The sequence below is a fragment of the Artemia sp. Qi Xiang Cuo genome, chromosome 12, assembly GCF_049724085.1.
Source record: "Artemia sp. Qi Xiang Cuo chromosome 12, ASM4972408v1, whole genome shotgun sequence".
NCBI lineage: Eukaryota > Metazoa > Arthropoda > Branchiopoda > Anostraca > Artemiidae > Artemia > Artemia sp. Qi Xiang Cuo.
Window position 1 is genome coordinate 30,491,563 of NC_142805.1, and position 12,892 is coordinate 30,504,454.

The window sequence follows — 12,892 nt, forward strand, 5'->3', positions numbered from 1 at the left end:
TAATTTTAAGCCTGCTTGTTCAAATTTTGTCAGTATTTTTCTAAGTCCGACTAAATGGTCTTCCAGGTTTTCAGTAAACAAAATTACATCGTCTAAGTAAGCCAAGGTATCTTTTTTCCTTCCTGGTTCGTTATCTTTTAACATCAAATTCATTAGTCGACTAAAACAATTTGGACTAAACGATAAGCCAAAAGGCATACGTTCGAATGTGAACGTTCTTCCATCGTCTAATATTACTGTTGCTTTGTGCTTTGTTTCTGGATCTAAGGCTATCTGCCAATATCCTGCTATTAGGTCAAAACTAGTGTAGTATTTTGAAACTCCCAGTGAATCTAATATCGGATCAATTCGTGGTAATTTCATAAAATTTTTTACCGTGACTGTATTTAGCGCTCTAAAATCTATACATAACCTCCAGGTATCATCTTTTTTTCTGACTATTACTAGTGGAAAAGACCAATCACCAACACTTTCTTTAATTATACCCTGTTCTATCATTTCCTTTATTTGGTCGTCTAGCCATGGTTTTAAATGATAAGGTGTTTTATACAGTGCCTTTTTAATTGGAGGGCCCTGTGTTGATATTTTGTGCGTGATTAAGTGAGTTAATCCGTAATCCGCTTTGTGTCTTGTGAATGTCCATCTAAAATCCCGAAGAATATTTCCCACCCGGGTTTTTACGTTTTCGGGTAAATGTTTTAAATTAAATTGTTGCAAAAAGTCAGTTTTTGTCATTCCATACTTTTCTTGTGGTTTGCGGGTTTGATGGCATTTGTTCGTGGCTAGTGAAATTTACGCTTAATTCTGGGCTGTTTAGAGATTTTATTTCTGAATTTGAAATCTTTTCCACTGACCGAAGCCCTATTTGGTTCAGGATTACTTTGTTATTACTTAGATTTGATAGTTTTAAGTATGTGATACCATTTTCAATTTTAATAGCTTGATTTTCCACGAAAATCGTGTGGTATTCTTTCAGGGGGTATCCTCCTATCATACCATCCATTGTTTTAACCTTCTCTTCTTTTGTATTTAATGTCGCTAGCACTTGAGCTGTTGTTCCCCCTTCTATTGTGATTTTTCCGTTTTATTTTTAGGTTATAATCCGAAGTCGTGACACTCTTTGTCTGTTGTTACGCAAATTTATCTATTAGTTCAATTTAGCTGGCTTATGTTTATTGTATGAGTTAGGGATTCCCATATGGTCCCTTTTTTCCTGATAACATCTACTCCTAGAATACAAGGAAATGGTAGCTGCTTACATATTATCACCGTTAGTATTGTTTCTTTATCCCTTGTGCTAAACTTTAATTGACATTCCCCCAAAATTGTCAGCTTGTGACCTGTTACTGATGTCAGGGTATTCTAGCATCTGCTTACGCGATTTTTGACACTAGGAGGAAACCTCTTTAAAATTTCTCTTGAATTAATGATTTAAACACAGTCGTGTTTAACAAACATGGTACATTTTGAAAAAACTCAATTTTAGAACAACGTAAAATCGGTAGACTATTATTATTTGCATGTTGCATCGGACTTTACAGGCTGGTTTCTCCGTTTACATGCCCACTGTTTGACCAAAAGTTTCTGGGGTTATCCCAGTTTTCTTCAGCGTGGCTATTTTGACCCTGGGTGTTGTTAACCATTTGCCTTCTAGGCCTAAATTCAGGAATATTATTAGATGTTTGCCAAGTATTATTTGTTCCCTGCCTTCCTAAATTTCTGCTCCCCTGCGTCCTGAACTGGTGTCTTGTCTTGTACGTCTGGCCTTCTTTGCGTAATCTATGTAACCTAATTGTGTATGGAATCTGCTGCATAGTGGTTTGGTTTGCTGCAATAATAGAAATTAAATTTTCTCTTAAATTTTTTGTTGGTTTCCTGGTTATTTCTAAATATTCGTGATCTGTCATTGTTGGTTCCCAAACTATCTGTCTTTGGTGGGGGTGGGTGCCCATATGTTCTATAATTATTAGCTGCTAATCTCTCAAGGTCGTGAAATCTGTCAGCTACTTCCCTAGACGGCGACCCTCGGCCTCTGTCGCGCCTTTTTGGTTCACGATTTGGCTCCTCAAAGTTCACCCGCTTCTGTCTCCTTTAATATTTTATACTTTCTTGGGCTCCTTTGTTATTTATTGACATCTGATCAAAGTTTTTCATAGTCTTGTAAATTTTTACCTCTTTTTATACTAGGATTACAGCCTGCTCTAAATTTCCAGGTTCTAAATAGTGTTTTGGTAACCCTTGCGTAAAAGTATGTAATTGTACTTTCTGTACTGCCTCGTCATTTCCGCCTTTCTCTAACTGTAAGCATACAGATCTACAAATTTTATCGGCATATTCCCTGATACTAGTTGAGATATTGAATGTCACTACCTCTGTTCTTAGCCTCTCCGAGATGCGAGTTCTGATGTCCTTGGGCTCTTTTTCCTAAATAGTCTCAAAGTTTTTAAGGGCGCTTCCCTTTAATCTGGCTGCAACGCATTGCTCTTTGACCTTATCGTCAAACTATTCAGTTAGTTCGTCAAAAATTTTCAATTTTTCGATAAAATCATCTACATCTGAGATCCCCTTGTATTCTGGTATAATTTTGGCAATTTCGAGTACCGTTGATAAGGATGCCATTTTTTCCTCTGGTAAAGCCATTTTATTTCAACTTACTATTTTTATCTAGCCCTCTCGACCCAGTTTCTTCAACGGCCACCAGTGTGGTAATCCCTCCGTTGCCACCAGTTGTGGTAACGTGGTTTTTATGGTATTTAAGTGATGTAGTGGTAGATGCCTTTATTCTCCCTTTATAGGGGAGATAAACTATGGCCCAAAGGTATCTAAATTTTGGTAGTGTGCCTTAGGCTATGACCGGAATAATGAGGCGTACCAGCTGGGTATATTCGAGAGACTAAATGTAGATTGTAGAGAGGTTGGCTATAACACTATACTTTTATTCAGTTAACACATACTAATACAAGGTTTGAAAATATATATATATATATATATATATATTCTACTGGGACTGGTTGTCCCAAGTAGACCGCAAGTCTCAGAAAACTATAATAATATATAATAAGATACTTAGACACTTACAATAATCCGACAATATTCCAAGGTATTTCTAAATCAACGGACCAGAGGTCAGTCCGGCATAAAATTAGTATCCGTCTACCCCTTCCCGTAAAATGTATCTTTTATACATTTTATCAACTACACATTCCTGGACCCAACCGACGCAATAGCTAGGAAGTAGTAATTTCTCAATTTCCCGTTAATCAGAAACTTGGCAGGATATGTTCCTTATCTCAATAAAAAGTGGTATTTCTAAACTTTTGTATTTGCGTCTTAATATTTTTACTAAATTCCAAATTGACTTAATTAGAAAGCTTCACCACCGTGTGCCAGAAATCAAGTCCATCTACGAAATCCAAAAGGTTATATCAAATTGTGTATGGAAAATGGTCTTCGTAAAAACTATATTTGAATCCCAAGACCACCTCAAGCATGCCATGGACAATCCTCCTGTGATGGGATATGAACGACAAAGTATTGTTGAATTCAAGTTGCTCCCCCCCTAGATACTATAATTGTCAGGATTATGGCCACAATACAAGTGCCTGCAAAAGCTCCCCCAAATGTTCTTGGTGTGGAAGCGAGCATACTAGCCACAAGTTAACACCCTGCTTACTGAAAATAAAATGCACTATGTGGCTCTAACGACCATCTATGTTTTTCCTTTAAGTTTCCCTTTGCCCAGGCCATTTTAAAAAAGAAACAAGTTATGAATAATGAGCGTTTTGAACAATTTACCGACTGTAATTTCGAACGTGAATGGATCATTCGAAAATAAGATCTGTGTTTTAAATGAGCTCTGCAGTACTTTTAATGTGATTTGTCTGCAATAACCTTTGCTAACTTCCCACAGTGTGAAGTTACTTGAAACAAACCCTATGTTTAAGACCTACTCGGGGCCAGCTAAGAAGTCAACGTCCCGAGGTAGACCGTCGGGAGGATTGTGCACTCTTGTCACCACGAGTATATCCTCCAGTATTTTTGATTATTGTGACTTTTATTTAGCCGTCCTAGTCAAATACTTATAAATTAATAGTATAAATTAATCATTATTTACCAACTAATTACCGAAATATCAATTCTGAAAGGTTATTTGCTACTGCTTGTGACCCTCTGAGTACCTGTATTGATAAAATCAAAGCCCATAGTATATATTGTGTAAATGTAGGCGATTTTAACTGTAATTTAAGTGAGGTTAGTCTAAGTACCCGTTCCTCAATTATCTTAAGTTTGCTTGAGAATTTCTTTTCCATTATCCCCAAAAATTCTAATTTTACTTATATCCATAATGCTTCTAGCACGTCAGATCTTGATCATGTTATAGCCTCAAATGATCTTGATATCTCCAAGGTTTTGCCTTTGCCTAATATATGCCTTTGCCTTTGCCTGATGCCTAATATATGCCTGATGCCTATGCCTTTGCCTGATATCCCGCTTTGCCTAAAGCCTCTAAATTTAAAGATTGGTTTAAAATAGATAAACCAAGTTTTGTAAAGATCTCGTTTTATATCCTAGAGAAAATTAAAATCCCACTTCACCTTCTCCAACGGTCAGTGCGTGCTTCGAGGGATGACGTCCGTTTGCAGCTTGATCTCTATTGTGCTGAAATCTGTCACGCACTTCGTTTGACTGGGATTTTTCTGTTCCTTCGAAAACTTTCCGAAGGTCATACATTCCAGGGTGGTCACTTAATCCTGATCTTGTTTCCGCAAGAAATAAGGCTAAGTTTTGGCTGCAACTTTGGAATGATTGCAATAGGCCTCGCTATTGATTGGAATCTGTATATATTTAAAAAGGAAATTTGCGAAGGTTCTAGCAGCCCACAGGAAAAAATTGATTGATGATTCATCCTCTAGGGTGTTATATGACCGAAATATTCCATGGAGGTTCCTCAAAAATACTGTCCCTCGTTTTTCTTTTTGAGTCTCAACTGAAAGTATTCCAAAAAATGAGTGGTTGTCATACTTTCAGTCCGAATGTTCTCCTCCTAATATTAATTTAAAATGGTCATTTAAGTCTGAGCTTAATGATTTTCATTCTAATTATCAGACCTCCGATTTTGTTGTTAGCACGAAGTTAGTCAATGACGCTATTGTTCGGTTAAAATCAAAACATACTGTTAAGCCAGCTCAAGAGTAGATTGAAGCGTTACCTTTTGGGTGATAATTGAGAATGATTAGAAAGTTTAATTTGAAAAATATTTGGACAGAACAAAGGTCGCATTTTGGCGAAATTACCCTGCCAAAGCGCACCGCGTCGGCTCTATATCCTAGCTGATACTTATTGAATTTGTCATAGTTGATTTAGTTAGAAGTGTCTCATTTTTTTTTTCTTTTCTTACCTATGTTGTTACTCAATTTTTTTTTTTTTTTGAGTGGATATTGTAAGGATAATGGGTTCTCACTTGCGATTTCTAGAGAGTAATCATTTTAGAGTAGGAGATGTTCTTTATGATCATTTAGTTCCGGAAGATATAAATGCTGATTTTCCCCGCAAAGAGATAGTTGTTATGTGGATGTTTTTTTTTTATGTAGTAGTTGTAGAGCTGTATAATAATTGATTTGCAACCATCGTAGACAAAACTTCGGGTTTTTGTAGATGGTTGCTGTAAATTTGTTTCTATTTTTCATGTTAAATAAATTAACTTGATTTGATAAAAAAAACCTCCTCTGGGTGTGATAATATTAGTGCTCTTCATATTAAGTCGGGGAATCATACCCTGGTTGAGTATCTTACTATTTTATTTCAGATTATTTTCACTCAGGGTGCTGTTCCCTCAACGTTCCGTATAGGGGACTTAACCCTAGTTCCCAAGAAAGGTAAAACAACAAGTCAGCGCTCCTCTTTCCAACCTATTGCTGTGGCCACGTCTCTATGTAAATTTTTCGAATTAACATTTATTAATGAACTCGAAGAAAAGTGCTACAGTCCTCCACGTCAGTTTGGATTTCGCCGTAGAGTCGGCTGCAAGGATGCTCTATCCACTATTTCAAATGTCCTGCTTGACGCTCACTCTTCTCGTGACAGCCTAGTTCTCGCGAGCAACGACGTTAAGCGAGCCTTTGATTCCCTTATCCACCCTGCTATCCTGTTAAGCGCTGCTAGACGAGGCGTAAATCCAGCCATAATTCGGTCTTTAAAAGATCTGTATGCTGGCTCAAGAGTGCGGTTAAAAATTCCATCTGAAATATATTCCGTTCCTAATCCTAATGATTTGCTTATCCCGGTATTTAAAGGTGTTCGTCAGGGAGCCATCTCTTCACCTTGTCTATTTAATAATTCCGTAATCAATGCTCAAGACACTTTTCCTACCTCATTCATTCATAATTTACTAGATGTATCTATTATAAGCTATGCTGATGATATTTTTGACATAAGCCGTACCCCTCTGGGGAATTCTCAACTGCTCAAAGTTCTTCAGTAAGAATATTTTAAACTTGGTCTCAGCTTTAATCCAGAAAAGTCTTAAGTCGTTTATTTTAACAGGACGAATAACCCCACTAATTCCAACCTTGACACTTCTTCTCAAACACAATCGGAACGTTCTCGTAAATCACCTCAGGAGAAAATATCGGCTGCATATGGACACGTTGTCTCCTGTAATCTGCGCTTTAATCGCAAAATTCTTCTAAGCCTTTTCAATGCTGTTACCCTTCCTCAATTACTTTAAGCTGCCCCTTTCTATAAATTTCTTTCTAACCCGAAAAAAATTTAATCCGTTCCTACTATTTTAGATTTGCTGAATACCTTCTTCGTTTGCCAATTTGGACAAGCGACTCCTTTCTCGTTAGAAATTATGGGGTTACCGATCCAACTACTACACTTGAAAATTTAATGTGCAGACATAATCGGGGAATAATAAATCCCGAGTGAAAAGCCATTTAATGCATGTAATATAACTGAAATTCATTTAATAATTGTAATTCGTACTCTGTTTGTTGCTGTTTGTTTTTGTTTCCTTTTTGTTGTTTTTTTTCTTGTTTTTTTTTATGTGTGTCCATCTTTTTATGTATGACGGTTTATCAATAAATAATAATAATAATAGCGAGTTTTTTGCCTTGGTCAACTTTTAATGCCACTGGAAAAAGGCACTAGATCTTTCAATTTCCTACCCGAAAATCTGAATATTTTTATGAGTTTCTCAAATGATTTCACATGATAGGATCTCACATGACCTCTAGTTGTCATACGACTGACCTATTTTCCTTTGAATCACCTTTGAATTTGTTTGAATCACCACCCTCCTCTAAATTGACCACCATACTAAATCTTCATTATCTTGACTACTAAGGTCCTTGTCGGCCCTGCAGTGCTGCTACGGCTGAGTTCAAACTTTGGGTCCCGTGCTATCAAGCTGAGATCAAAGTGCGCCAACACATTACTTCATTATTTATTTTCCCCCAACTCATGCTATCTCAATTTGGCTTAATTCCACTTTAACTTACTCTCAATTTTGACTTCACTTTTAATTTGAGACCCAGGTCACTCTTTAATACGTGTGCAGCAATGTGCCCAACAGAGAGAAAAGGAGAGAGTAGTCTCCTACTATTCCGTGGTAAAAGTGTGGTTTAATTTTATTCTTAATGCTATTAGTTTAATCTGTTACGTATATTCAAGAGCCGATATCATTGTTCCTGGAATTTCTGGAGAGACAAAAATATATTTATTTAAAACTGATTGTTTTTTCTGAGTGAAATCGAGATATAAAAAAAGCAAAATTTCGACCTATTGATTCACCTAGGCGAATTGAAGCCAATAAAAAGAACGAAACGTTTTTGATTCGCAAGTTCTTTTTACAATTATTCTATCTGATTTTCTGTGGATACACCCTGACATAAACTAATGAGTGCAACAAATGATATAAAATTACACTTTTTTGTGGTAAAGTTTCTTTCGTTACAAATATTTTGCATTATAGCTCGAAATTCGTACTTTAAGGAGACTTTTCCTAACTTTTCAATACCATGGGCATGAAACAGCCACTCCAGAAAAAAGCTTGTCAAAAACGAAATTTTGATCCTTCTCGTGGGTGGTTTGGAGTTAAGCTGGCTACTTTTCAAGCAAAATGCTCGTGGTGATATGATCTGTGACAAAAAAATTGATTCTTGTCCAGCTAAACTGGCAAAATAATACAACCGTAGATTTTGCACGGTAATTTTGTAAGGTAGAATCATTCAAAAGAGTAATCTATTTATTAAATGTGTATGATCTGTGATTGTTCTTTACCTGTAAAGTAAATCCGTATGATCCACTTTCTTTTTCTATGATCAGAGTACGGGAATTTCCTTTTGCCATAGCCATTTTCATCCTAGAAATTGACGGATATTACTCAATGTAGAAAAAATTAGTTTGCAGAACCAAATCTTCACCTAATTCTAGATAACATATATCAAAATTACAAGCGGGGAGTGAGATTTGGGGGCTTTGTCCACGTAAGAATAGTCTAATATAGTTTATTAAATTATTTCTAGTGTAGTAGAATCGGATATTTTAGACTAGATTTCTCCGAAACCACGCGATTTTAACGTTTTTGGAGGGTTTTAAGTGACTGCAAACTCCCGGTACTATATATAAAACAATATATACATAGAGAATTAAAAATGGTAGATTAGTATTGATTACTTGCATGAGTAAACAAAAAAGTCACACAGTCAATTCCATGCAGTATTCCAGCCATTTAACTACATAGTAAGAGGGGATCTTCCGGCTCAGCGTCCCGCAGCGTAAATATTCTTAAGATCCGTCTATATTTTCACATATTCTTCTGTTTTGGAGGGTAGGTGAGCTTGCCCATGGGCGCCCTTAGGAGTGAGGACAGGGGGGGGGGGGTAGCACCCCTAGAAATCGGTAAATATAAAGCAATTATGAGGAAACCGAAGAAAAGAGAGTGTAACCGAGAAAAATCCTGCAAAAATGTGCATTGGCCCGTGGTCGGCTGCCTGCAGAATTCTATTTTGTGACTGAATAAACCCTTTCCAGTTTTCCACTAACGTTTTTTCTACTTAATTTGGTTGGAGTAAAAAAAAAGTCCAAATCTTCATAGTAATGAATGGTAAGTAAATAGCAATCCTTATCAACAATGAAAGTACAAGAGCATAAATATTGATGACATTAAATCAAAGGATCAGCTTTTTATGGTGATTCCAAATATGCATTTGTTTCGAGTTTGAAGTTAAACATCCTAAGTTATTAGTACATAAGAAAGTTAACATAATTGTAGAAAAAAAGGAAGAAACTTAAAAATGGGGCAATATTGATAAAAATAGATAATAAATTAAGCATGCATGAGTATCCATGGGCTGATATTTGAAGACGCTATAATAAAAAACGTCAAACTCAAAACGAGTAGAAATTAATATGAGTAAGGTTCTAAACCCCTATCAAGGAGGCACACTTGTGCCTCTTTAAAGAGACGACCCACCACAATGTTAAGCGGTTTCCGGTCCTAGCGGTCGCAGAGAGACAGCAGTGATCGCATTTTGTAGCCCAAGCTCCAACTAAGAAACGTGCAAAATTTCACCCCCCCCCCCCCGACTTTATCTTCATGGGTAAAAGTGGGCCGGAAGTTTCGACCCTCCGACCTTTAACGTTGTCCGATTGGGCTGAAATTTAGAGGTTAAGCTTTTTTAGGGCCCGGGAGCTTATCCTCGAAATTTCAGCTCAATCCGATCACTCCTTCCCTGTTTTCCAAAAAACAAATATAGCCACACAATGTTCATTTCTCTTTTTTTATCAGCCACGCCTACAGGCCACAGTTGGCAACGAATCCGGGTGAATGAGGACTCATTAGAAGCGGAATTTGACTTGTTAGGGCCTTTTGATATTTTCAGAGCAAAAAATTATCTTCCGAATTTACATTTACGAAAAACCTCGTTTTCCTATAAGAGCCCATGTTAATTTTTCCCACCACAGCCCCCCTTTAACGTTGTCTGATCGAGCTGAAATTTAGAGGATAAGCTTTCCTGGGGCCTGGGAACTTATCCTTAAAATTTCAGCTCAATCCGATCCTTCCTTCCCTATTTTCCAAAAACTAAATATCAAGTTTTGTGGGTATTTGCTTGCGTCAAAAATAGATACTGCAGACTAAAATAATATGTCCGTAAGTGTCTCTGTGGTACAATGGTCGCTGTTCCTGAATGTCAGGAGGAAGATCCGGGTTCGATTCCCTGTCAGAGAAAATTTTTTATATACTGAATTTAAAGTTTAAAAAAGAAACTCAGTTTCTTTTTTAAATCCAATCTATTAAATCCTTCGGCTCAACAGGCGTCTCAAGAATAATATCACAGTCGGCCTTCAGGTTACAGGTAAGTCTCCACTGCTTTGATAACATGCCGTATACCCGCATGCTCGAAAAAAAGTTGAAAAAAGAAAATCTTACTGTGCATTTGATTTGAGTATTCAGGAATTAAAAGCCTTAAAACAAGAATCTTCAAAAGCGGGGGGTGTGGGAGGCGGCAGCCCCCCATCTTTAACTCCTGAAAAGATCAGCTAACAGTTAGTTAAGCAATAATAAGTAATAAACTGTACAAAAACGTGCAAAAATTATTTGAAAAAAACTACGTTTTCTAAAGAGTTAAAGAGACTGAGTCACGAGTTCGAACCTTAAAACGTACAGGCATTAGGAGGTGTTGTTGGGGGGCGGCCGCCCCCCAAACCCCAACTTCCGTATATGAAAGGGGCTGTGCCCTCCTCAACGTCTCGCTCTTTACGCTAAAGTTTGACTTTCTCACAACTCTTTTTTTAAACAGTAAAAACTTTAGCGTAAAGAGCGAGGCGTTGAGGAGGGCACATCCCCTTTCATATACGGAAGCGGGGGTTGGGGGGGCGGCAGCCCCCCAACTGCACCTCCTAATCCCTGTACGTTTTAAGGTTCGAAATTGTGAATCAGTCTCTTTAACTCTTTAGAAAACGTAGTTTTTTTTTCAAATAATGCTTTCTAAAAGCCAGAATATAATTCGTACTTTACTGAAAAAAAAATCAAATGAATTACCTAAAATAGGAATTCTGGCAAATTCACCCAGTATAAAATTTTCCCTGAAAAGTTCACCCACTAAAAACTTCCCTCTCCATTGAAAATTCTCCCCCTGAAAAATCCTCCCTGCGAAAAATTCACCCTCCCCTCTTCACCCAAAAAAATGTATGCATACTCCCCAATAAAAAATACTATACGTAAACAATGCGCAAATTTTATAGCTTAATAACCTTTCCCCAGGGACTGTAGGGGTCATTTTATCTCCAAAGACATAGTTACTGGGCCTTTTAGCTCTGCTGAACAAAATAGCTATCTCAAAATTTTGATCGAACAATTTTGGGAAAAAAGTGGTGTAGGAGGGCGGCCAGTTGCCCTTCAATTTTTTGGCCACTTAAAAAGAGCTCTATAAGTTTTTATCTTCGGTTAGAATGAGCCCTCTCCCAACGTCCTAGGCCCACTAGGTCGATACGATCACCCCTGGCGAAAAAAACAACAACAAATAAACACAGATTCGTGATCTTTCTTCTGGCAAAAATAACAAAATTCCATATTTTTGCAGAAATGAGCTTGAAACCTCTATAGTAGGGTGCTTTGATACGCTGGATCTGATGCTGTAATTTTCATTAAAATTCTATTTCTTCTGATATATCTATTGGTATCAAAATTCCGTCTTTTAGGGTTTCAGTTACTATTCAGCTGGATCGCTCCTTGCTTACAGTTTGTTACCATGAACTGTTTGATTACCCATCAAAATCCAGACAGAGATCATTGAAATATTGATTGTTTTTTCTGCGTTACCAAAAGTATTGTATGGTGTTCATAAAACTTTACAGTTTCATGAAATGCAATTAAACAAATAGAAAATGTTTTCAACCAAGTTAAGGAGCAAGTTTAAAACTTAAAACAAATTGAAATTACTCTGTATATAAGGAGGACTGCCCCCTTCGCAAAACCTTGTTCATTAAACAAAAGTTTGTTTGTGCTTTGAAAAATCTTTTTTTTTCATATTGCAAATTTTCTTAAAGAACTTGGACAAGAGCCAAACTTCACAGTAAAGAGTAAGGAGCTAAGGAGGAGACAGCCCCCTTCATATAAAGAATAATCTGTTGAAATAGGTTTCAAACCTGCTGCTTGCTTTCAGTTGAGAAGCTCCTTTTTTATTTAGTTTCTGATTGTTTTCCAAATCCTACCCCAGCCTAACCCAGATATAATTTGAGGTACCGGTCCCCTAAACCCCTGGTTATTTACTTTTAAAGTGTATAAATCAATAATTGTATATTGATTAGTACCGTCCTAAGTTTAAATCTTTATTTCAATTTTGGATATGACTTGAATATACTTAAAAAATTGGCGACGAATAGCAATTTTGGTAACAAGTCCTTGTTAATATTACAACCAAAGAATTTCGGTTGGATGAAAAGGAGTATTACTGTTCGTATGGATGGAAATTCTGCGAGACTTCTTATCTTCTATATTACTGAAGCAATCACAACCTCCATAATTGTATTTTCTTATCGATAAATACATTACATACATTTGTTTAAATACATTGAAGTGCTTCATATAAATAGAAAAATACTACCATTTAAAATTGCTGAAAACTAAGTTCCTAGCAGTATTCACCACCCCAAAACTTTCCTGGGGTTGAACGTAAAATTTTAGCTGTTTATAGAAATATTTTAATTAATTTCTTCTCCCTTCTACATCTTTCAACGTTTATCTGAACCATTATGAAGTGTAAACAGTTTGTCCATTAAAATGTATTTTTTTAGGAACCTACCCTATCCCCACCTAAAAAATGACTCACCTTCCCTCTTATTATAGCTGATAAGCAATTACAGATCACCAAGCGTATCCTGATTT

At 36.7% G+C, this 12,892-nt stretch overlaps 1 protein-coding gene across 7 annotated transcripts in view; it reads right to left on the minus strand.

The window, feature by feature from the left end:
* Window positions 1-12,892, minus strand: part of LOC148945998 (ubiquitin-related modifier 1 homolog) — a 161,734-nt gene that overhangs the window by 22,349 nt on the left and 126,493 nt on the right. For 6 of the 7 annotated variants that reach the window (XR_016142520.1, XR_016142522.1, XR_016142523.1 and 3 more), the window contains one exon: window positions 8,284-8,365. The exons of the other annotated variant lie outside the window; for it this stretch is intronic. Coding sequence is in view for 3 of the 6 variants with exons in the window: in XM_089097913.1 (XP_088954039.1) it covers window positions 8,284-8,365 (82 nt within the window). In the remaining 3 variants the exon portion in view is untranslated. The remainder of the gene's footprint in view (window positions 1-8,283; window positions 8,366-12,892) is intronic. 7 annotated transcript variants of the gene reach the window in all.